Raw genomic sequence first — 26855 nt, 5'->3', positions numbered from 1 at the left:
ATACCAAAAGTTTCAGTCGCAGATTTTTCAAGTTTAACACAAAATTTCACAGCAAGTCGTTGCTCCTTCAGGTCATTCATTTTGAAATCCGCCAAACGAAAAAATCGCACTTCTTTTAAAACCGCGTAGCTAATACACAAATGAAGATATCTGCAATCGGGAAATGGCGTCGTAATCAGCTGATCTGTGCAAACCTAGCAACACCAAGCGGATTCCCATGGAACCAACTGGAGCCGCGCAATTCAAACAGTCCGCGTATTTTTTGAACAGACCTCGTATCTACTTTAACAAGCTATTATAACGAATAGTTCAGATAGTTGACGCCCAAATGAAAAGTATTCTCCAAACACCCTTTAGTCAATTGTATCCAGCGAGTTTGATGGGCGGATGCATGAAAAATTCCGTTACGGACTAACTTTCATCCCATCTATCTTAATCTTCAAATATATGGTTGTCGTGAAACTAAGGGGATTCTATAAAAATATATAATACTTTCATTGAGAACTTTCCTTTTTGTCTCATAAGATATCACTTCTTACAGATGGAGCGCCAACAATGGTCAATTAATCTCTTTCAATATCAAATGCATCACAAAAGAGTATATTCAGCGAGGCAAACTGAAGCGATCTTCCGCTATTCAGGAAAACATTAAGCTCATTCGTGTAGGTATATAAAAAGATAAAAGTAGAGCTCAGTGTGTTATAATGAGTACTAGAATTATTTAAGCGTTTGCGACTAGCTTTAATATTTAGGCCTGATGTGCAATAAAAAATTTATCTGTTTCCACAAGCGCAGAAAAATTAAATTATCTACTGTTTAAATGAAAACAAACTTTGTGTTCTTTTATTTCCAAAAAGTCATGGTTTAAAATTAGCTACATTTCCAGACACTGTTGTTGTTTTTGAATTTCGCGCAAAGCTACTCGAGGGCCGTCCCTAATTTAGCAGTGTAAGGCTAGAGGGAAGGCAGGTAATCCAACGAATAGTGGGATTGACCGTCACATCATAACGTCCCCACGGCTGGGATGGCGTGCATGTTGGGTACGACCGGAATTCGAACCCGCGACCCTCGGATTACAAGTTGAACGCCTGAATACGCTTGGCCATGCAGGGCTTCCAGACAATGTATTTGAACTTCTCCAAATATATTCACAACGAATTAGATCAAAATTTGTGATTGTTGGGTGTTTATTAAAACAAGGTGATTTAATAAATAATGTGTGTATACATGCATACATACATATATATATATATATATTAGTGTGTAGCCTTGCGAATGGGGACATGGATGAATTACCTACAAAAGACACAAAACTTTCAACAGATGGTATTTCTTTCATTACAAACTTTATTTCATACCTATCCACAATACAACAACAACGTTTTTTCAACTGAAACCTGTATTCTATTGCGACTCAAAGATAACTTCACTACGACTCAAAAACAACCTTCTTTAACAGATATCTGTAATTGTGGCATTTCTTAATTTTTTGAAGCATTGCTATCGCCTATAATTTCTGAACGAACTACAAAAGAGCTGGGTGTTGATGCTTATACTATAGTTCGTAGCAGCAGAGAAATTCTCAGTTAGGAAGGCAGGTGGCGCTATTTGAACTTTATATTTCGAAATAACTTGGAAAGCGAAGCTGAAGGCACAAGTGTTCTTTTGGTACACAAAGCCTGAGTCAACAACCCATATACAGTGCTAATAAAGACGTTACATCGGTTTACATCGACCGTTGAAATCTAAGATTTCTACAACTTGAATCGTTTAAACGTCTAACATCTGTTCGCTTTTCAGTGATGAGCCAATTGTACGTATGCAGCTCTTCAACGGATGAGTGATAACTGTGTGTCACGCTAGGACGTGTGGACGTCGTTACATGAATTGCCACTTCGTCCTATATTTGTTCGTTCGGAAGTTCGAGCGTACACAATGTATCAAAACTGGACACTGTGGATAATGTGTGAACATATATACATATATTTATATCCATTCCTATGTCATCATTTACGAACAGATTAAAATGCACAAATCTCTGTACATGAAACATGTTTCGAAAAGCAACTGGTCAAATGTTATACAGTGACATTTCACTAATTTGCAACAAAATGATTATGTAATAGAGAAGAAGTACAATATCAATGAGATATATAAAAATATTTCAATTTAAGTTGTTTTTTCACAACAGTTATAAGACAAGCCTTGGCTTAGGTCAAAAACCAATATTACCAGTTGATGAAATATTTTAAAACATATACTGATGGCGTCCAGATTCCAGCAAACATATACGAAAGAAGTTTTATGTACCCCGCTGGTACAACAGTAAGTCTACGGATTTACAAAGCTAAACTAAGGGGTTCGATTCCCTCTCGATGGACTCAGGAGATAGCCCGATGGGGCTTTGCTATAAGAAAACACACACACGTGAAGTTTTATTAAATATTTCGATATCTGAAACACATTTTACTGAAATTATCGTAGAAGACAGATATCAAACAGGCCCATAACATAACTTAATACAAATTAACCATTCATTTTTCTTCAAAATGTCAAATATTTACATTAACTCTTAGTTATCAATAATCTTACGCGTGAGGCGTTCGTCATATGTCATCAACCACTCCTCCAGGATTAGTATTTTAAAAGTTTTTGTAGGCACATATTCAAAAATGTTTTAAATTCTGTTATACTCCATTACATTTCTTTTCAGTACTATTTCTATCATCAGTAAAAGTATAAAAGTTTCATTTTCTGTGTAGAATGTTCTGAAATTACGTTAATACATTCACGCGCAAAAGCACACAAAACTTCGTTATCATAGATATTAATGAATTATGTTTTCATTTCAGCCGGTTAAATGCAAGACAACTTTTTATGATTATGATGTATAAAAAATACAAACCTTTGGCTTTAGGCAATAAAAGTCAATAGAATTTTGTAAAGGTTTGTTGTCAATTGAAGAAAGTAACAACAAGTGAATGAAGTTTCCTTCCATCTACTAATACAGAAAAGTTACTTGACCATATTTTGTATCTCTAGTGATCTTTAGTTTTTCTCCTAAAAGTACCTCCACTGTTAGACGAACCTGTAATATTAAGATACCTAGCAACATTCTATGTATGTTTACAACATTTTTGTTACGTATCACCTTACTCCTAAAATTTATCAGGTTTTAAGAAAGGAAGTTACTTGGTCATTCTTTATTGGCTTATAACTAAATGAAGTCATTGATTGATTAATTTATACCAGGATATCAGATGTTTTTATTTCCTAGGTTTAACTGCAGAATTAGAACTTTATTCTTGTTAGGTGTATTAAAAAAGTATAATATCGTACGCTTTAGGAATTCTTCAAGATCTCTATTGTATTAAACTGAATTTGATTATACGAATTTCGACAGTAGTACAGAGTAAGCTGCTAAAAAAAACAACTGTCACACAGCGTCGGATTTTTAAACGAATACACTACAGAATAGGTTTTATGATTTTTTGATAGATGGTATAGAAAGTGTATTCAGATTGAATTGACTGTGATATGGGCGGCAACTGCTTATTAAAAGAACCCTTGTATAAATAACTTGATGACTATGCAATCTACTGATGCATAATTGTAGCGGACGACGTTTCCAAATCTTCTGTATTCTGTCTTAAAATCAAAGTCTTGAAGATTTGCTCACTTGACGTTCAACCCAAGGATGATGATGTTAAAATATTTTTGAAAAATATACTTCACGATAGAGGTATAAGAGACAGTTTGTTGGTGTTAAGTAGATGTCGCTTTACTTACTATACATATGTTAAATGATAGAAAATACGAATGAATTTCTTTAAACTAGAATCAGAAAGTTTCCACTTACTATTTAATACATTGCTCATTTCCACGTAATTATGGGAAGGTATAATAAGTACTTAAAGTCTTATGAGATAAAATGTTAATAGATTGGAAATGTAATATGATACGTAGCCGTTTTTCAATTAGAATGTTGGCCTATAGTTCATCATTAGGTTAATACATGTATCAAAAATAAATGTCTTTCATATTTGAGTATAAAGACCATATAAAGGTTTGCAGTAAAAACTTCAAGATATTTAACAAATATATTTCTTTATGTCGCAACATGAATTCGTTTTCAATATTTTACTCCTAGTAGAATATATTAGATTAATCTCTAGATGCTAATTGTGGTCTTTCCAGCAAGGCCAACAGTTTCACAGTGTCTTATTTTTACTCTCAAATAATTTATTTCCATGTCATTATTTGTTAAACTCAGTGAACATTCTGCTGACTCGAGACTAGTGTAATGTGAATGTTGTGAAAAACACGAGCTTATATAGCTTGGCGAATGAGAAGTATTTATAGAATTATGATCTGTCGTAAAAAGATTTCTTGGGATTCTCAAGAAAATTTTATCTTGCTTACTACTTGAAAGGTGTTCGTTTGTTATTTGGACAACAGTATTTGTCCAACGATATCAGTGGGGCCGACTGATTTGAATTAGTTGTCCTCACTCTGAACACTGCGTTCTCTCCAACCAATACCAACAGGACGATGGATTTAAAGTGATGTCCACATTATGAATTTTGGGTTTTATCAAACAACATGAACAGGTCAATTAATCTGAACTGGTATTCGCACTCTGAATACCATTGTTTAACAGATGAGGATGTAAACTTCTTTTTGGATGTTCAGAGAAAACTGACACTACTGCTACTGCTCTGAGAACATAATGATAAAGCCTCAATAATGTCACTGATGTCTGAAGAACTGCTGGATGTGGCAGCATTGTCCAACTTGCCTGGAGATAAAACATTGCCATATAGATCACATTCTACAAAACATATACGTCATCATACACTCAGTTTATTAACAGTTTTTTCCTCTGAACTGAGTTGAAAACCTTTCATTGCAGTATTCAAACTACTGATTGGAAAAAAATCAAAAGTAATGAGACTTGATGCATAATTTTCAAGAACTAGCAAGTTACACTTATTTAAAGGCTATTTAAAACTAAATAATACACAATGCACGTGTTTTTTACAAAGTAGAAAGCCTCAATACTTGTATGAAAGTTTTTAATTTATTATGTTTTATAATTTCTCTTCGTTGTTTAAGCTAACTTTGTAGTTTCAAATGTCAAATTAATAAGAATCAACTCAGAAAGAAATAAAAACACTGTAAACGCTAAGGATTCAAAACATACTTCAATATTTTAATTATCTAAAGTTGTACTTATGCGAGGAGTTAAAAATGTACCAATGAACCTATAAATTCATGGGTATACAGTGTTAGGTAATTAACTAAACAAAGCACTTCTTTTACCTGCTGTTCCAAGATATTTATTACTTTCTGATGAGAACTCTTGTTTCCCACGTTCTTCTATTCCTGTTTGGACAGAAGAAACTTTGTGTGCTGAAACACTCTTGTTTTCATGTTGTGTTCTAGGAAGCGATCCATGAATACAAATAGAGTCTACAACGTTACTAGATGGAAAACCTACTTCACGAAGTCTGTGCGACGTTTCATGAGAAACTGAAGCTTTCATCCAGTAGTCATTTCTCTTGGACTTGAATGGAACACTGCGTGATCTTTTAATGACGCTTAACTGGCTGAAACCATCCCTGAGAGACATTTTTTGACTAGAAAGAGGAAGTCCAAGGAAGTCATACTCCGACATTATGGAATCTTCGTCACCTATCAGACAGCCTGCTGACCTACTAAAGCTGTTTAGAGAATGGTCATTAGGAGAAGTAGGAACTGACGGTAAAGATGAGAGATAATCAGTTCTAAAGGACTTCTTCTTATTTATTAAACCCAGTTTAGTGAAGAACGAGTGCTTCTTTCTAGAAACAGGCCCAGAAGTTTCAAAATGTTGTGATGGATCATCCCTATTTTGTCGACTTTCAATGGATTTAGATCTAGTCCTCATAAACACCTTCTTCTTTAAGTTGCCCAGTGAGTTTGAACGATTAGTCCGAGATGGCAGTTTTGTTGAAAAAATATCCTTTTGGATTGCTGGATTATAAAATTCTCTTACCTGTATACGTAGGTCCGATTTCGAAGTGGAATCGATTTTCTGGGCTGTGTCATGATTCTTACTACTGGGTACAACAAAGGGCAGAAAAGGTCTCAAAAGCAAGTGTTTGTCTGTATTTTGAGACTTCTCGAAGGAGTTAATGAATATCGAGTTATCACTGACGAGATCAAAATTTGATAGAGAAGGAATTGAAACTAGAGACTTCCACGACTCTTTAGGTTCCATTGGCAAATAATTATCGTTGGTTGAGTTAAAAGAGTGAGTTGTTTTGTCTTGACATGTCATTATTTCATAAACACTTTCTTTATCATGCATTGAAGAGGGGATATTTTTTTGAGATGCGATACCAGTATTTAAATCTGAAATATCTTCATATTCTTTAGGAGGGCGATCCGAAATTACCTGCTCAATATTGCTTCGAGACAATTCATGGACTACGACAGGACCTTCGTCATCTTGCAAACTGAGTGTTGGATTGTCTAGATAAGGCTCTAAAAATTCCAAGTTAGCATAGTTTGAAAAATTGTTAACGAGTTTACATTTTCCATCTCTTTTATAATTTCGGGGTTTCTGAAAATTTACGTAATTGATAGAAGCGTCTAAAAGATGTAAGCTTTCTTTAGCTGAAGTTAAAATGTTTACTGTTTCTACCGAATTTTCTCCATTATCTACCCGTTCTTTTGTTTTAGAAGACTTTGATGCATTGCTTTCAAGTTCTCGTAAATCAGAATTCAATAGGATGTGCTTTTGTTTTCCGTTTAAAAAATGTACTTCAGTTAATCTTTTCGTGGGTTCAATACATACAGGGCCGAGTCTTGTTTTATCTTTGGATTCATATTCATGTGTATCAGAACCTGCAGATCTACTCCAGTTTTCCAGTGAGTCACTTCTACAGAACGGAACCAGGTTTCCAGTCCATAATAGCATTCTTTGGCAATCACAAATCTGAATTTTGAGATTACGATCAAAATTCTGTTGAGGTGGTTTTGACTGGTCAACATTTTTGTAAAAATTGCACGTGCAACATACACGTGTAGGAATTTCGGTAGTTTTCTCTCTCTGAAACTTTTCCTAAAAAGAAATAAAAAGGTGAAAAAATCTGGCGTAATGAATTCCGCAAGACAATATATTTTGATTTCATTTAATAATGTCGTGCGAGGTATTATAATAACTTTGTAACAAAAAACATTTTAGTGCATAAGTTGTCTGATTAACCTAATTTACATACAGGAAAAAAAAAGACTGCCAAGTAAAAAAAAGAAATCAGTAATGGAAAAATGTAATATAAAAACAGAATGAAGTTGTGTAAGATGGCCTACCGTGTAAATGCGTAATATACAATTAATTTAAATTGTGTGAGTGTTTTCTTATAGCAAATACAACTCGGGCTATCTGCTGTGTCCACTGAGGAGAACCAAACGTCTCATTTTAGCGTTGTAAATGAAAAGAGTTACCACGGTCGCAGTGGTGGACTATACTAAACTGAAAAATATTGAATAAATTTTAATATTCAACTTACTGCTTCGTTTTAAGTGCAGTATATGTATATATAGAATATTAATACCAAACAGTCAAGTAAAATAAAACAAAACCAAAAGAAAGGTTTGAATTTCGTGCAAAGCTACTCGAAGGCTATCTGCGCTAGTCGTCCCTAATTTTGCAGTGTAACGCTAGAGGGAAGGCAGCTAGTCATCATCACCCACCGCCAACTCTTGGGCTACTCTTTTACCAACGAATAGTGGGATTGACCGTAACTTTATAACGCCCCCACGGCTGAAAGGACAAGCATGTTTGGTGAGACGGAGTTTCAAATCTGCGACCCTCAGATTACGAGTCGAGTGCGTTAACCACCTGGCCATGCGTATGGTTGGGTCGAAAGAATAAGAAATGTTTATTAAATTCAAGAGTTGTGTCGCCCCAAATTGTAAAGAAAACAATAAATAGTAATATCTTATAAAATCATTTCACAAAAATATATATATAAAATAGTCGAGTTAGAATAAAAGGTAAACTACATAAAGGTTTGCAATAAAAAATAGCTAAATTGTAAACAAGGGCAAGCCCTGAAAATGTGTATTTTTTTAATAGGGTAATTTGAACCAGAAACAGTTGGGGAAGGCTATTTTATTACAACTGGAAGTAATAGCAACATATATGCATTTATGAGACCTATTAGGCAAACTGCAATAACGTTTTCTGTGCTTAAACATTTTGAACATTTATTATGCACAATGGTCTGATTTGCTTATAGCATATGTCTCTTATTTAACAAACTGTTTCCTAAAATAAATTAACTTTATTCTTATATTGAAGAAAACCAAAAGACACTGGGAAAAGACCGAGTATTTATTTGTTTGTTTTTTTGGAACCCCAACGAGCCATCTAGTGTGTCTACCACGTAGAATCGAACATGGCATTTTAGGGTTGTAAGTCTATAAATTTACTACTGACACACAACAAGAAGAAAAACGATAAAAAGAAAAATATCTTTTATTAATTCTTTGAATGTTAATGATATACAATACCTTTGGATATGATAGATTATTTTAAAATTAAATACAATAATACATATTGCCCAACGTGGAATTTGAACGCTTGCTATCAGAAAAAATCTCACGATGTATAGTGCGTTCAAGATCAGTTCGACACACCCTAATTTCAAAGTTTTCCTCGGCCCGTAGCCCTTAAGTTGTCACTTTTAAAAAAGTAACTATGGAGTTAACTTCGTCATAAAAACGATCAAAAACAAAGAAATAAATATATACATGTTAAAGCTGTCAACCATCTCTTCTTGTGGTTCGTATCTATCAATATAATTTTATTTTATGCTATTCATTTTTTGTTTACCACAACTGTTTGCAAGAAAGTACAACCACAATAATTATCATTTTAGACTGTTTATCCTGTTATTGTTGTTTCTGTCTAAAACAGACTCAAATTTACTGGTTTTCATGTCACGTAAAAGTGTTTAGATTTGTTCAGAAGCATGAAACTGCCTAAAATTCAGTCCTGTATATATTAGTCATGGCAAATATTCTCCATCCTTCTAATTTGGCTGGAGCCACTATCATGCTTATATATTTGTCTACTGATACAAATTTATATTTTGATATATTTATTTTCGACAAGAAACCGTTTTTACTTACATTTTGGGTACTAATGGCACTGCAGACGTCTAATTTGTTGTTTGTTTTTCGTATAGCAATGCCACATTAAGATATCTACTGTATCCAACGAGGGGTATCGAATCCCTAATTTTAGCAATGTAAATTCGAAGACGTATCGCTGTCCCAGCGGAAGGGGGGGACTTAAGTTGTTAGGATGATGAACTTTCTGTAGCATATGTCACAGGAACAGCCTACTTTATCATGGAGTGGCTGCATTACATTCTACATAGCCTTGTATAAGTGTAATACACCACGACTGTTATCTACAACAGAAATGCCTCCAGATACCAGTGATCCAGTTTTGTATCTGGTCAACTACAACTAGTTCGTTAGGGCATATCTAAGTTTTAGAAGTCTTGAAGAATTAAGACTTGCTGTGAGGGTTAGATGTTTCAACCTTCAAAAGGTTTTTTTCTTTCCAACATGATGTTCGTGTGTGATTACTTTTCACAATTAGCCTGAGTGACACAACGGAATGTCTGCCGACTTCCAATGCTGCAATCTGGGTTTCGATACCCGTAGTGGGCAGACTACAGACAGCCGATTGTGTAGCTTTGTGCTTAATTACAAACACACACACTTTTACAATCAACAATTATTTTAAAGTTTGTTTTATTTCATTTTGATGCATACTGTTTGTTTTTTTTTTGTCATTTATAGAAAATTCTTTTTAACTTATTACAATGCTCTAATCTCCTACCATTAACAAACCAGTTTGTATTGCATCTCACCTTCTGGTATCTTGAAAACAAAGTGTTGTTTTGTTTATCTTCACACTGTATCTTATCCTTGTTCTTCGACGTGTAGCAAGTCAATACAGTGTTATCCATCTAAATACCAGATGCACTAACTTCTTTTGTGTGTGTGTGTCATGATAAGGTAACTGTACGTGTGATTGGTCCCTACTTCTTGGAATACCCAGCTGACAGGTAATTCCTTAATGCTGAGAGTTTGTTGTTTTTATCTGTTTATGTGTAAAAACTGTATTTAGTTATTTTGTAACATTATGAGTATAGCATAGATTAGCGAAAAGAATAGTCACAAAATGCAGTTATTAACCATTTCTTCCTACTACTTAATATTATATCGTATTGTTTTCTGCCACTGAATTGCGTTACCGAATTATATATTTAATTAACTATCAAAACACAATAGCCAATACAATATGTGCATTCAGTAAGGGTTTAGATTCACGAGTTTCAATTTTTTTACGTTAAATAATAAATATTAATGTCGCTTTAAGCTTTAAATAAAAGTTTATTTCTTTATGCTACGAGATGTGCGTTTTCTGCCCTCTGACCACGAGATCCGATTTTTACCGTTATAAGCCTCCAGATCTGTCACTTATGCACTGGTAGGTCACAAACAAAAGAAATAAATTACAGAGCATTTGTTGAAATCTATAATGTTCACTTTAAAATAATTTCCAATTAAACATTTACGTGAACCTCAATTCAAAACATATAAGTGTGTTTTCTCTTTATTTTAAAGTAAAAAATATTACAGTATTATTCACCTGTATTTGAGCTTGTTTATGTCCGGAAAATATTGATAAATGGTATTAACAGTAGCGTGTATCTTTTGGCAATAACGTTAGACTGGAGACTTTTATTCTCCAGATAATAATAAAAATAACTTCACCCAACGTCTCATCCTTGTTGCTTTATACTGTACGTGATCAAATCGACAAGGAAATGTCCGAAAGTCACTATTGCAAGTTTTTTAGTTTTCTTCTGGCAATAAACAAGATTCTCCTACGTGACAAATGGTTGTCTAGCATCTCCTATTGATAAACACGTTTTATATCAAAGATAAGGTGGGGTCCTTTGGTTTGTTTCAAGATGTTCTTTGCTTAAAAAGAAAAGCTATCTCTAGCCGTCCTTAATTTTGAACTGATATACAAGGAAAATAGCTAATCAACAGCACATATCGCCAATTCTCTGGCTACTCTTTAGTGACGGAATAGTGACATTTGACAGTTACATTTCTAACGCACCGTAGACCCATAGTGCAGAGTGAATATTTTGTGGTAACGGGCACGAACAGTAGACCTTCAGATCTGTAGTACAGGTAAGTAGCTACCGATTTACTCGGCTTAGTGAAATAAGGGTTTGAATATATCAGCTATTTAAGGATATTCTTGGGTGATATAAATTTTTTATATAAAAAATCTCATACAACTGGATATAGCACTTTCAGGAAAACAAATTTAAATGAAACTTATTAAGAAAAAGACGTATAAGACAGATATGATTGATATAGCGAAGTACTAATACAATAATTAATTAATATAATCTATAGTAGCAACAGTAGATAGTAAACATATTTTAAACTAAGTATTAACAAACTAAAGTAAAAAAGGTATCGCAACAGAACGTGATTATCGAACTTATAACTATAGGTTATGTTTATTTGTTAAAGAAAGTCATACAATGGACATATATGCTGTGCTCACAGCAGGTATCGAAACCCGATTTGAAGTGTGATAAGCTTTCGGACGTACCGCTGAATTACCAAAAAACAAATAATGTAAATTGTCAAATGAAAGAAATGCGATAAGAAAAAAAAAGATAGTACAGTGAAGTAAGTCATAAATAATAAAACAAAATAAAATCCATAGATTTTTAAAGTCATAATTTTTTGTTAGGTTTAAGTTCATGAAGTTACATATATTTCGTTAAGTTACACAAATTACAAAAAAAAAAAAAAACATAATGATATTGATGGAAAGACACAAATCATATAAAAACGTATAAAAACTTTATTGGTTTTATATGACTTACTGTGATCTTACGAGGAACATCATAATGATTCATAGTTAATAAAGGCACCTGTGAATTCTGCGTCTGGTTCTTCAGTTGTTTCTCCTGAAGTGGTAGTTTTAAAAAATATATAAGTTTTTATGGTACAAAAATCTATTAAATTAATTATATCATCTTCATCTTCCCGTGGAACTCTGTTTTGAAGAGACTGATTTAAACTAGCTAGAACTGTTGTGGGTTAAGTATCCACTAGATATTTATTAACGACACACAGCTAGAACTGTTAATGGGTTAAAGTATTCACTAAATATCTATTAACGACATACGTAGCTCGACATTTATTAATTTCCCCGTTTGTTTTCTATTATTATTTAAAATATTTACTACCCAAAATTTCTGGCATAATGGAAATAATTACATTCCACATTCAGTTCTGGTTTAATATTTGAGTTAGAAGGTTGTTATTATTTCGTAAAGTGACAATTTATACAATTGTATTCCTGAAACACGGAACAAATACGACATAGTTTTGATTATTTTTTAATGTGGATTTTAATACTTTTTTATATTTTGTTTTCAATAAACAAATGAAACTTCTGTTAAATAAAACGAAAAATTAAAGCATCATTAATTCAGCCGACAGCACCCAACTGCATTATTTACCTTGTCTTGATCATTAAGAAGAATAGGTTTAGGAACTGCATAGTGAACGTAGGTGCTATCTGTAGATTTCTGTGACCGTAAGATCTCTACATCTTGCCTTTTTTGTCTAACAGGGCTGCCACTAGGTGAGCCTGTTATATTCATTTTAGGCGTTGATCCAAATAGTTTTCCTACATTGTTAGTTGAAACTTTAGGTTTGTTCAATTCATCTACTGGTCGAGATGTGCAAGAACAAGAGGCACTTCTTTTGTGCACACGTGGAATTGCATCATTGGACCAAAACTTTTCTGAGTTTTCAATGGCTGAACTCGTATGCAAGTTATTAGCCCACTTGCCTTGCTTCTGAGCACTAGATGTTACCACACCAGAAATTTCTTCTTGAATAGGAACACTTCTCCTCATGAAGAGTTTTGGGAGACTGGGTGGTTGTTTTGTCACATGAGCACCTCTTAGTTTTCCGTATACGTTGTCAAGACAGTTTTTTGGTAAAGAGTAATCGGAACCACTGCTACTGGCACTACTGCTGTGACTACTCTGGGAGGACATGGAGGACCTATCAGAGGGTCGTCTCTTACCACTTCCCACGATCACAGTATTCCCTTGGAATACTATTTCTTTACCCGGAGACCCTGCTTTTATATTGGGACACCACTGAGAAGCTAAAGCACTGTTTTCGTGTCGCGTTTGTGGAGAGGCGGAGGTTAGTTTGTTTGATGGACAATAATGTCGTCCACACTTACCACATTGATTGGCGTTCCTGTGTAGTGACACAAAAAATTGATATATAAAATCCAAAGTGTAGGAGAATAACAGATTATATATACACATCTTCAAATTTTGTTAGTTTAAAAAGCTCCTATCATAATTCATAGCCTACACTGAAAGAATTTCGCTGATGTATTATTGAGTTTGTTGAAATAATAAACTAATTTCTCATTTTATAACTGATTTTCTTAGAACATTTCTTAAGAATAACGTTTTTCAATTAAACTTACCAGTCTCTTTCTATGTCCAAAATATTCATGTTCACATTAGATTCAAGACATTGATTTAAAATTTCTGGTGTTGGTTCACGGGGACAGCCTAACGCTAAAGAAATTGTTTGTGGACTCTCCATGTCGCTATCCTTGGATATAAATGATGTCGTGAGCTGAGATGTTAACGATGGACATCGATGACGGGTTTTACACGTTCCACTAACGGGATAATTTTCATTTTGCGTTAGAAGATCAGAACTAAATCGAATGTTTTCAGAACAAGCATCATATGAACTACCATCGGAACCCAAGCTCAAAAAAGGCTGATTGGATTCACTCCTGTACTTTTCAGAGTGTCTGCTCATTGATCTGGGTTGTAGAGATCTTCTGAATGAAGTGTCTAAAACTAAAAAGAGTCCAAATATTATGTAAAATTTCATAAAACACTGATACTACATTATAATTATGTAATATTATTTACTTCTGAACTAGGATTAATAATTCCACACAATTCCGGAGTTTCACAAATCAGTTCTTGATCTAGATTATTATTCACATATCCTCCATCTTTATACTATGATTTATTAAATTTACTAATGTAAAAAGACTTGCACTAAAATAATAACTCATGGACACAAAAGTTGCCAGATTTCATGAAATATTTGATTGAAATACCAGAATTGGCTCTAGCTGCTGGTCTGCTTCTACTCGCAAGTTTTCCCCTAGAGGCTAAATCGAAGGCTTCAGAAAGATCTGTTGTCTGATTGGTCAATAGGATAAAAAGACCTTCGCCTGTCAAAAATAAATGTGTACATTACCAGTCTTAGGAAGTTTGTATTTTCTAAGATAAGAAGCGAAACCACTTACGACAACGGGTCTTTTATAAATATAAAAAAATAAATAAATTTATCCCAGCATAGACATGATTACAGTCACGATGCAAGTTTGGAACGACAAACCTATCATTGTATATGGTGCAAGGCTACAAAAATTTTAGAATTCAAATAAAAAAAATGTTATGATTTACCCTTTGATTTGTTTAAGCCAAACCTAAGTAAATTGCATCAGTCTACCGTTCAAAAAAGTATGATAGGTTGTAATCCAGATAATTTGTGTTAATGATTGTTTTCTTGAATTTCGCGAAAAGTTACTGCAAGGCTACCTGTTTTAACCCTATTTAATTTGGAAGTGATATGTCAGAAGGACTTAAACTAATCAACATCACCCACCATCAACTCTCGACTTACTCTTTACCACAGAATAATGGGATTATCTGATACATTATGAAATCGGTCGGCGGTAAAGACAAGCATGTTTAGTGACAGGTTTCGATCCTGCAAAGCAAATGTTGCGAGTCGAATGTTCTGACCACCAGGATACAGCAGGTCTAATTTTAACGAAGAATAGTTTGGTAGTTTGTTTCAACATGAATATTTCTATCAATTACAGCGAAATATACTCTTCAAAACAAGAAACGCAAAAGGGATATTTTTGTTATTTTAAAAAGAAACATAAGTAATAACGTTACAAGCTCAGAGTATGTGATGTTACACGTGTTAAGGCACTGATTGTCAGACCAAAATGACAATAAAAGTTGTGCACTTTGAAAACGGAGGAAAACATCGGATTTTTCGCCAAAACGCATGCGTGTCCAATAAATTTGTTTGAGAGATCTGCATGTTCTGCAAGTGCAGCATGTGCAAAATCCCTATAAAAGTGACGGGTTCTCGGTTTCCATAGCTCAGTGTTAAGCCACCGACACGCAATACAGTTACGCCAAGACTGACTGAAGCACAACGCAACAACGTCATTGGTTGCTTGGAAGCAGGCGAATCTCGATCAGATGTTGCCAGAGCTGTGAATGTCCATCCAAGCACCATCACAAGGCTATGGAATCGTCACCAACAGTATGGATCAACTCATGACCGTCCACGATCTGACAGACCTCGTGTGACCACGCCCGCACAAGATCGCTACATCCGGTTACGTCACCTTCGGGATAGGACCACCACTGCGACGTCTACTGCCTCAACCATACCAGGGCTGCGTAGGATTTCCGATCAGACCGTACGCAACCGTCTACGAGATGCAGGAATCCGACCTCGACGTCCAGTCAGAGGCGTCATCCTCACCCAGCAACATCGTCAAGCACGGCTGCAGTGGACTCGGGCACATTGGGTATGGCCTCATCGACGATGGAGGCATGTTTGGTCCAGCGATTATTCACGTTTTATGCTTCGTAGGCAGGATGGAAGGACCCGTGTTTACCGTCGCCGAGGTGAACGTTTTGCAGCAAACTGTGTGCAGGATATTGACAGTTATGGTGGTGGCAGCGTCATGATGTGGGCTGCCATCGCCTACAATGTCAGAACAGTCCTCACACAGCCCGACTCACCACTGTCTTCTTGAGACACCACAACATCAACGTTCTTCCCTGGCTCTCCAGATCACCAGATTTAAACCCCATCGAACATTTTTGGGACGAGTTGGACCGACGTCTGCGACAGCGGCGACAACCTCAACCGCAGACTCTACCTCAGCTTGCAGCAGCTTTGCAAGCTGAGTGGACAGCCATTCCACAGGATGTGATTCGTCATCTCATCGCTTCCATGGACAGGAGATGCGAAGCAGTTATTGATGCTCACGGGGGGCATACTCGTTATTGACGTTGAGTGAAACTTCACCCAGTGAGCGTGGACTTCGCCTTTGCAGACTTTGGATTTCAGCAGTGAATGTGCAAAAATATGACACACATGTCATAAAGAACTACCCGGAATAAACTTGTTAACAATTTGTCTCATATTTTGCCTTTTGCGTTTGCTTTTTTGAAGAGCATATTTGCGTTTGGAAAATGCAGCAAAAATTATAGAAGCGAAACAAAAATTACATTTTATAAATACAATAAGCGTTCCTTACAACGATAGCAATTGTTATGGTAAAAATATTAATTACCAGTTTTTTTCAAATTTTTTCAACGCACGTTTACAGGAAGTATAATAGTGCCTTTAGTATCTGCTTAACTTTTTTCCAAACCCTCCAACAAATTTTGTAAATATTTATGGTTCATAAAGTGTAGAAAGAAGTTCCGACCAGTAATAGGCGAAATGACTGGAAATTGAAAATTGAGCTGCCATGCTTGATTACGACTGGTTACAATCATGTCTTTGATTGTCTGTTTTTTGTGCGTAACTAAACTTTTCCGACTTTAGGACTTGTGATCACCATGAAATATTCGCTTGTTCTTCACTATGTTCCAGTAAGTTTCTACAATAACATATTCTATATTTTTTCTATTTTGTACGAGTTTTTACGTCCATATCAAATTCCCCTCTTGCTACAGCTTTCGTACCAACTTTTCGAATTCTGCGAGCCAGAAACAAAATTGGACGTGGTAAATGGTTAACGTACGAACTTTGAATTTGTTTTAGTTGTTTGTTCCAGAACAAAGTTACATTGAGCTATTTGCTATGTGCGCTATGAAGAATTGAACCACAAGTTTTAGCATTGTAAATCTGTATACTTACCACTGTCCTATCGGGATTCAGACTTTGAGCTCGAGGGTTTGTGGCTCGCGTTTCTTTACCACAGTTTATTCATATTTCTCATTTTTTTTAGTTCGATGGCCATTTAACTTTTTATTCACTATTGCCTTGATGGTACTTATTTTTAAAAATTGTCAGCTATGTTTTCGTGAAATTGAACGCGTTTTAGAAAAAAAACCTATTAAAATAAGTATAATGTAAAAAACATATTTAAAGATAATATTAATACTGAAGAGTTGAGTAGAATAAAACCAAATCAAAAGGAAGCACTGCGTTACAAACAACAAATCCAAACCTCTGACTAACGTTAGTTTGTTATAACCAAAAACAAGAAAAAAAAATATAAATAGGCTCACCAATTTTATATTCCACATTATATCCTACATTTTATATCCCACATTATATCCCACACCCTGGGGTCTTTTCAACTGGTGCAGCGTTTTTTTATTTTTGTTTCGGCTTGTTTTTAGCTATGTAAAAAAGGTATATATTTTGAGAAATCTTTTCACTTAGGCCCGGTATGGTCAGGTGGATAAGGCACTCGACTCGTAATCTTAGGTTCGTGGATTAGAATCCCCGTCACATCAAAAACGCTCGCCCTTTCAGCCGTGGGGGCGTTATAATGTGACGGTCAATCCCACTATTCGTTGGTAAAAGAGTAGCCCAAGAGTTGGCGGTAGATAGTGATGACTACCAGCCTTCCCTCTAGTCTTAAACTGCTCAATTAGGGACGGCTAGCGCAGATAGCCCTTGTGTAGCTTTGCGCGAAATTAAAAAAAAAACAAACCTATTCACTTAAAGGTGACATTACATTCTATTTAACTTTTAATATGCCTCATAAACAAGATATTCAATTACTCTTCTGCTAATAAATTTAGGCTTGTCTTTCTTTTCTCAGAATATTCTTCTGTAAGCTTCGCCAGTACGTATAAACAGGTATTTTAAAAACAGAAGAAAACTAGCAGACTGGATTAATACTGGTGTTTAAGGAAGATAAAATTTTAAACATGATGTAACTGTTACATTTCAGACTTTATAATATAGTCTCCCACGTACACATAGGGTGAGCATATATAGAATATCAGTCATTACTTTTCAGGTTATTAAAAGTTATCCCTGTTTTAAAACCTTTTTCTCAGATATTTCCTAAAATAATGTCATGTTACCAGATCTCAACTTTCTCAAGAAGTTAACCCATTAATCAGCATTATCAAACTTTCTCAAGAAGTTAACCCATTAATCAGCATTATCAAACTTTCTCAAGAAGTTAACCCATTAATCATGTTACCAGATCTCAACTTTCTCAAGAAGTTAACCCATTAATCAGCAGTATCATATTTTATTATTATTATTCATCTCAGGGCCGTCATAATTCCCTTTTGTCACGTAACGTTTTCGCATATTCTGGTTATAGAAGGGTGTTTGTGTATTATGTTGTTTTATAGCAAAGCCACACATGGCTATCTCCTGATTTCAGCGTTGTAAGTCCGTAGACTTACCGCTGTCCCAGCGGAGGACAGTTCTAGAGGGATTCTTTTTCTTGACATAAATTCCACGATTTCTAAATTTAAGATGACGTTATATGTTGTGAATATCTTGTGAACAGACACGTAAGCTCACAATAAGTTGGATTTGTGTGAAAAAGTTAACTTTAATCATAGCGTGTGTGTGTTTTATTATATCAAAGCAACGTCATGCTCTCTGCTCTGTTCATTGAGAGAAATCGAACTCCTGATTTTAACGTTGTAAATCTTCATAGTCTCAAAACAAATTCTGACACATCCGATCCATTAACATGTTAATAAACGGGATAATAGAGCGAAAATTTTTATTATAATTCTCTACGTTTTTGGTTAATAAAAACCAATATTTAAAGTAAGAAAAGAAAGACATCCCGATAGCAATAATTCCTATCGGTGACTTTCTACTCATTTATAGCAGAATGGATTAAGTAAGGTCCTCTTCTATTGTTCAACACATTGTGGTTAAACGTAGAAAACCATAAGTCATTCCACCTTATTCGTATGTAGTGAAGCCTAATTTGGTGTTCTGTATATTTGATAACGCCCGGCATGGCCAAGTGGGTAGGGTTCTCGAGTGGTGATCCGAGGGTCGCGAGTTCGAATCTCCGTCACACCAAACATGTTCGCCCTTTCAGTAGTGGGGTCGTTATAATGTCATGGTGATTCCTTTTATTTGTTGGATAAATAATAGCCCAATAGTTGGCGGTGATGACTAGCTGCCTTCCTTCTAATCTCACACTGCTAAATTTGGGACGACTAGTACCTATAACCCTTGTGTAGCTTTGCTCGAAATTCAAAAACACACAAACAATTCTTTAGCAACCATATCACCAATGAGTGAAGTGGTATTCAAAACAAGTATTCTATTATTTAGAAAAAACACTTGTTTTCTAGTTTTGTTCGTTTGTAATTAAGCACAAACCTACATCGAGTATCAAAATCCGGTTTCTAGCGATGTGAGTCCGCAGACATATTGTTGGGAAGAAATACTCGTCCGTATCACATCCTTAAAGTATATCTATAAGCACATACCAGTGTATGTTGATTAACGAATAAAAAATATAAACTGTTATTCTTTGACTCAACACATTGTCTGTTTGTTTTTCAGTTTAATAGATAACCTATTAATTTTACTTCATAGCCAGTATTAATCTATGCCTATAAACCATATAACTGGAATCTAAGTGTTTTTAAGCACTACATTGGCCAGTTTAAGTGGTATCCTATAAGACTGAGTAGAATGACTATTATAATGTTTGAGATACTGCCCGCCCCCCGCTAGTACAGCGGTATTTCTCCGGATTTACAACGCTAAAATCAGGGGTTCGATTCCCCTTGGTAGGCTCAGCAGATACCCGATGTGGCTTTGCTATACGAAAAACACATGCGATACTGCCATGGAAGACACACCACACACACTACGAGAAGCTCATTCTATTCGTGTTTTGTGTTTGTTTTTGCCTCAAAGTTACACAACAGGCTACCTGACCTCTGTCCATCACGAGGCATCGAACCCCAGATTTTAGCGTTGTAAATCCCCAATCTTAACACTGTTTTTTTTTTGTTTACAGCTTAATACACCTAACAAACCTTACTAACAGTACATAAAAGTGTTTGTCTAATATGCAGTAAACAAGAAATATTGTGTTTATAACTCAACGAAATACTGGTAATCTTCGATATTTTACCGCATGTATTCTGTTGTACACGGAAATATTCGGTCTAGCTATATGTATATCAACTTGATTTATGTATTTGCATTTTAGTCTCAAAAACACGTTACCTTGAAAGGACAACTTACAACACTGTAATTCAACACTATTTTTGACAGCGGAACAACCTAAGTGATGGGGTCTTAACATATGAATAACGAAGTAAACGGAACTTTATCTATTATAACTTTATCATGTTGTATTATTAATATATGAAATAAAAGTGACGGTTTTATTTGTTTGGAATTTCGCGCAAAGCTACACGAAGGCTATCTGCGCTAGCCGTCCCTAGATTAGCAGTGCAAGAATAGAGGGGAGGCAGCTAGTCATCACCACCCATCGCCAACTCTTGGGCTACTCTTTTACCAACGAATAATGAGATTAACGATAACTTTATAACGCCCCCACGGCTGAAAGGGCGAGCATGTTTGGTGTGACGGGAATTCGAATCCGCGACCTTCAGATTACGAGTCGATTGCTTTAACCACCTGGCCACGTCGGGTGCAGGATTTTTTGTAATGCTAGGAAAAGAAACAGAACATTACAACAAAGAATTGTTACATGTAGTACCCTAAATAAGATTTATAATCTTCAGTAAAAAATTCTCTTGTTGGTTATTACTTATTATTGTTGTAATTCAGGAATAATAATGTGATAGTATTTTGAATTTTTGAGATTATACTGCAGGGCTGGCAGAGACTGGTGGTCAGGTTGCACTCGGAGAGTCGTCAGTTCGAATCCGTGTAACCAAATATGTCCGTCCAATTTTACTGTTGATTGGGCTAGCCACCTGTGTGTAAAAATTCCTAGCTCACGAAATAACTAGCTGGGTTTAAAGTCATTAAAGAGAAAGGAAGATCAAACTGGATGTTCTTTATCAATTATGAGCAATAGGAACAACGACACATACGCACACGTATTAAAGTATGAAATAATAAGAAAACCCCCAATTTTACAAAGGACATTAGTAAAATTGAAATTACTTTTTCATGACTGAATAAGCGAGGTGCAGCTCAGAGAAGCTCATATTTTATAAACTGTTTTGATGTCATATCTTTATAGTTGATGATATATCTGAAAATAACAACTGAAAACATGCTAAACGTATTGAAGATGAAGTAAATCTGTGATTTGACTTTCTTCGCATAAAAATCGCATCATAATTGTGACATGATAGCTTGTCGAACATGATTAAAATTGTAGAAGAGGAAAAACGTAGAATCAATTAAGAAGATGATTTCTCCAAAGACGATATAGGTAACCATTATGGCAAAAGATAATAATATTAATACGTTAGCTATGGACATTTCTTAAACGATAATCTATGATATTTTGTAATAAAAAACAACTGTAATAACAATTCGAAGAGAACAGGGTTATTTAATGATTTAAGAAAAGCTACTTCACGGGTAAGGAAACAAAATCTGATATATTCATTAAAAAATGTCCTTTTCTGAATTAGTCCTTGCCTGACATTTTTTCCATACTTTAACTGCTGATTTCAAAAGGACATTAATAAATATTATTGTAACGGGTAAACAGTTAATAAGTGAGAAAACAGAACTGAAACCTCAGGACTAAGGTATGAACCCAGTAGAGACGTTTCTTTTCACTTCTAGTCTCTTTCACTTGTAATAATAATGTTTTTAAAAAGTTTACTTTAATTTGTTTATAATATGAAGAAAATTAATGATGAAATCACATTAATATAAACAAATGTTACAAAAATTTACGTTTGCTGAAAATAACCAGGAAAGGCAGTTGGAGAGTTCAGTAACCTATTAACATCTCTATCGCAAAACTATTCACCAACTGTAACTGTAAGCAAAGCGAAAACAATAGTTGAGAAAGATACCAAACAAGGAAGCTGTTCAAGCACCAGCAGAAGGATAGCTGTTACCAACTGTTAGAGCAAAAAAAGGTTGAACTGTTATCACATTTGTGGACATATTCACTTTCAACAAATAAATATGAATATAAAAAAGGAATAAGAAAACATTTAGCCTAAGGTAATGATCAAACTCACTGTTTAAAGAAATGAGTAAACAAAATAACTATACACGATAAAAAGTACTATTCTTGTGAAGGACGTTATTTGAGAATGTTCCCTAGACGTTTTATCAATAGACGTATCGTCTAATGACGAAATATGTTTAATATTTGTATCATACGTACGTATATTAAGTTGTACAAAAGACAGTAAAATATTTCTTTGTAAAATGTATTTATATTCGACGATGGCATTTCGAATTACTACTCTTCTTCAGAAGTAACAACATGTCACTTACCGCTGAGCTACTGGAAGACAAATCGTATTTGCACAATTATGTTTCATGTTAAATAAGCAGTGCAACATTGAAGCTAACAATGAATTAAATAAAAATGAAAAATATAAGATGATAAAGAATTATCTTAAAACATAATAATCTTGAAATGACGGAGCCATTACTTAAGACAAGTGATCTTAATCTGATAGAAAAGCACGATTGGTACCTTTACCACAGCGCGATCCTCCTTCAAAACAGAATTTCGCTTCCACCACACCAAACCTGCGGAGCTCCTTTAGTGACCATATTCCCAATAGTTTCGGGGGAACCCCTGAGACGAGGCAGAACATGTAGTCTTGGAGATGTAGTCTTGCAGGACCACAAGGAAGCTTACTTCTTGCTGGAACATGGGAAACCTGAACCAAGTAGCTATGCTCTGTTGAGATTAACAACTTATGCACTCAACAAAACTCTTCAAAGAACGTATAATAAGATTTGAATGTTCGACAAAAATATGTATATTAAAGAGGTACCATGGTTAAGCAATCTTTACTAACGTCCACTCGGTAATGTAACAGTTACGTTTGTAACACAGAACCTTAGTTTACAGAATGAAATACAAATCATAAATAGTAGTATACTGAGCCCTCACCAGAGTGCTTTATAAAGTGTCATTTTAAAGTTAATGCTATGATATTTCTACCGTATTTGCCGATGTGTAAGACGATACTCTAATTTCAAAACATTGCCTGATTTTACTCCTAGTCTTAAAACAGGTTAAAGATAATAGTTGCAGTAAGAACACTGGCTAATACCATATTTATCCAAAACTACATTGTTCAAGAACTCTCTGGTTAATACCATATTTATCCAAAACTACATTGTTCCTTTTACTTTTATTAAAATAAAGACGTTAACATTGTGCCAACTACTGCATTACAATAACATATTTGTAATTGTGTAATTTGTCGTGATTTTTCATAACTAGAAGCTATTTATCTCACATGCTAGTTACAATTAATCAAGACATATTTTATGTAAAATGTATTGATCTGATCCACCGTACTAAAATATTGCTAATATTATATCAATTGCCCCCCGCTAGTACAGCGGTATGTCTTCGGATTTACAACGCAAAATCAGGGGTTCGATTCCCCTCTGTGGACTGAGCAGATAGCCCGATGTGGCTTTGTTATAAGAAAACATTATATCAATAATGTTAGTTTCCGTAACCTACACTGATTTTGTAAACATTTTTAATATTAGATCATTGTAGTTTAATATTATGTATTTTTTGTAGTAGAGAAGGCTAACTGTGACAAAAACTTTGTTGTTTATTATATACTTGTGACTTAAATCATGCTGCACTGTAATGCCTGTAGCGCTTGAAAAGTGTAAAAAAAACACACTCGTGGTTAGCAGTGCAGGTTAGCACAATTTAAAAATAACTTTTAATGATTTCTTTACAAAGGTAACATCCTAGATTTGCTTGACAACAGAGGTCGTTCTGCAAACCGAACCTCAAAGAAATTACCTTAAATTGCTCAAACAGTCCAGAGTCATCTTATACAGGGGATCGTTTTATACGCCGGCAAATACAGTATAAATAAATAATGAAGAACCAAGTATTCTAAACATTGTGCAAAATACAATATAAATAAATAATGAAGAACCAAGTATTCTAAACACTGTGCAAAATACAGTATAAATAAATAATAAAGAACCAAGTATTCTTACACTGTGCAAAATACAGAACACATTGCTAAATTTAACTAACCTCTTTTAATTACTAAAAAGTGCAGTTTCTATAGATACAACATCGATTAATTTACCAAATTAGTCAAGCAGCCGCTGGTGATGCCCAAGTTTTAGACCATAGCGAAACTTTAAGGTAAATAAGTCAACTTATGTGTACCCGTTTACGAGGTCTTATACTTGCTTCACTGGCTCCTTGACCTAAATATTTAAGCATTTTCGATTCTCTATCTTTATTATCTTTTTTTAAATCTAGAATAAATTATTACATTTCACCTTTAAAACTTCGTATATCAAACTAAAAGAGAATCGCGCACACGCTAGTATAGTCCAGTTTTAGCATGTTCGACTTTTGCTAATATACAATACATATTTCAAAATCAGTGTTTACTGACGGTGTGACTCTAGAAACCCTTAACGTACTGCAGAGTAAGGCAAGATCTGCTTCACGTTTTCTGTCAAAATCTTTTTATAATGGAAAGTGTACCTACGGAAAGAACAATGAGCTGTAAAATCTGCTGGTGCATATAATTATATATTACTTATCAGTCAAACATATATGTTCTGGAAACTAAAAGTTCAAACAAACTAGTACTAAAGACAATATATTTTTTTAAAATGATACAGAATCAAATACAAGATTATATCTCTCCAGAGAACAGTCATGTTCAACTCTTATGGTGGATATTTCCAAAAAATTGGCTAATATCTTATGTCAATTATCCATAAGCCTATCTTTGAACAGATAAGCGCAGAAAATCAGTGGCATTGCATCTTGGGACTTGACGACTACATGATCGAATGGATTTGCTGTAATATTTTTTTCTCATTAAATCAGTCAGATTTCAAAATCTTTTGACTAATGACATCGCTTCAACTTCAAATATTTTTTTCATTATACCGTTAGAGGTACTATGTGGTGTATGTGTTTTCTTATAGCAAAGACACATCGGGCTATCTGCTGTGTCCACGAATCGAACCCCTGATTTTAGCGTTGTAAATACGTAGACTTACCGCTGTCCCAGGGGGAGGGACTACTAGGAGGTATAGCCAGTTTCACCATAATAGCTTCGAATGTCGTAGAGTACTTTTACGTTTGGTTTGGTTGTTTCAGAGCAAAGCCTCACTGAGCTATCTGCTTTATCCATAGCAAAGAATCGAACCCTGGATTTTAGTATTTTGTAAGTCCGTAGATTTACCGCTATCCTACAAGGGAACTTCTTTTATGTAGCAATAATTTTCTCAATATAGATGAGACCTGAATGTCTTGAAGTATTGTTTTCGAAGCTAGTGGCTATTCTAAATGCTTTGCTGTGCGAGATTTCCGTTTCAATGGAAAAACAAAAACCTGAAAAACTCTCTATATAAAAATTTCTACTCTGAAAAATAAGTCACAAACTTTTCCTAAACGAAACAAATTTTATAATTTCACACATGTTGTGAGCATGGCTTGCTTTTATATGAGGGACAGATTCCTAACATGTATTCTGGAACCATATCAAACTTTGTAAAGAAATGGTAGCTAATCTACACGTGTTTCTATAAGCTGTAAGTTTATCTTCATGTTATGTGTGAATAAATCTTATAAAATGCGCTCTGGAGACATGATACTTCAATGGCGTATAACCTATAGTTTACTATAGAGTTGTTCGAATACATCTTGTGTATGTTAAAGTAAATCGCAAAATGCCAAATATTTGTGTACGTTTTAAAAACAAACGAAGGCATTCACAAGTTTAAAACTAAATATACCTCATAAGTGATATTGTTACTACCACTCTTTACGTGATTTCTGCTAATTAGCATAAAACATTCACGCTCCGAGTTACCACGCTTTACGTGATTTCTGCTTATTAGCATAGAACATTCACGCTCCGAGTTACCACGCTTTACGTGATTTCTGCTTATTAGCATAAAACTTTCGCGCTCCGAGTTTCCCCATTACCTCCAACTGCTTTTATAGTTACTTCTAGGGAGGGTTTGCACTCGAAAAAGCAACCCATTAAGACAACCCCTTCCCTTTTACCTGAGCACGTGTGTGAAGTTTGATTTCTCTTGCTTGTGAGTTGGATGCAATACGAACACAGTGTCAAGCATGACACCCTCGGGATCCAAAGAGTGGGAACACGAACACAAAATTCGATGCCAGATTTGAGCTCTGTGGCCCTGAAATCCTAGACCTTCATCATTCTTGAGTGACCTTCCAAAGATGCTTTACATCCTTGACAAGGATATCATATAGATAAGGACGCACACTCCGGGTCCGCCTGGCAAGTGTGACTCCGATAAACTCAAAACAATGCGAGGGAAGAATAGTTTGAAAAAAATATATAAATACGCAAGATTACTTAATAAAGAATAAAATACATTGAATTTGTTTGTTTGTTTGTTTTTGAATTTTGCACAAAGCTACTCGAGAGCTATCTGTGCTAGCCGTCCCTAATTTTGCA

General features: G+C 34.9%; 1 protein-coding gene across 2 annotated transcripts in view; it reads right to left on the bottom strand.

Moving 5' to 3' along the window:
- Window positions 1-1343: 1343 nt before the first annotated feature.
- Window positions 1344-26855, bottom strand: part of LOC143255808 (uncharacterized) — a 116089-nt gene continuing 90577 nt past the window's right edge. For both annotated transcript variants that reach the window (XM_076512067.1, XM_076512068.1), the window contains 7 exons: window positions 22877-23086; window positions 14282-14398; window positions 13625-14012; window positions 12630-13386; window positions 11988-12071; window positions 5323-7108; window positions 1344-4798 (listed from right to left, as the gene is read on the bottom strand). In XM_076512067.1, the coding sequence (XP_076368182.1) occupies window positions 4689-4798; window positions 5323-7108; window positions 11988-12071; window positions 12630-13386; window positions 13625-14012; window positions 14282-14398; window positions 22877-23086 (3452 nt within the window). In that variant the 3' untranslated portion in view covers window positions 1344-4688. The remainder of the gene's footprint in view (window positions 4799-5322; window positions 7109-11987; window positions 12072-12629; window positions 13387-13624; window positions 14013-14281; window positions 14399-22876; window positions 23087-26855) is intronic.

The sequence above is a fragment of the Tachypleus tridentatus genome, chromosome 7, assembly GCF_004210375.1.
Source record: "Tachypleus tridentatus isolate NWPU-2018 chromosome 7, ASM421037v1, whole genome shotgun sequence".
Classification (NCBI taxonomy): Eukaryota; Metazoa; Arthropoda; class Merostomata; order Xiphosura; family Limulidae; genus Tachypleus; species Tachypleus tridentatus.
This window is presented reverse-complemented; position numbering and strand designations above follow the sequence as displayed.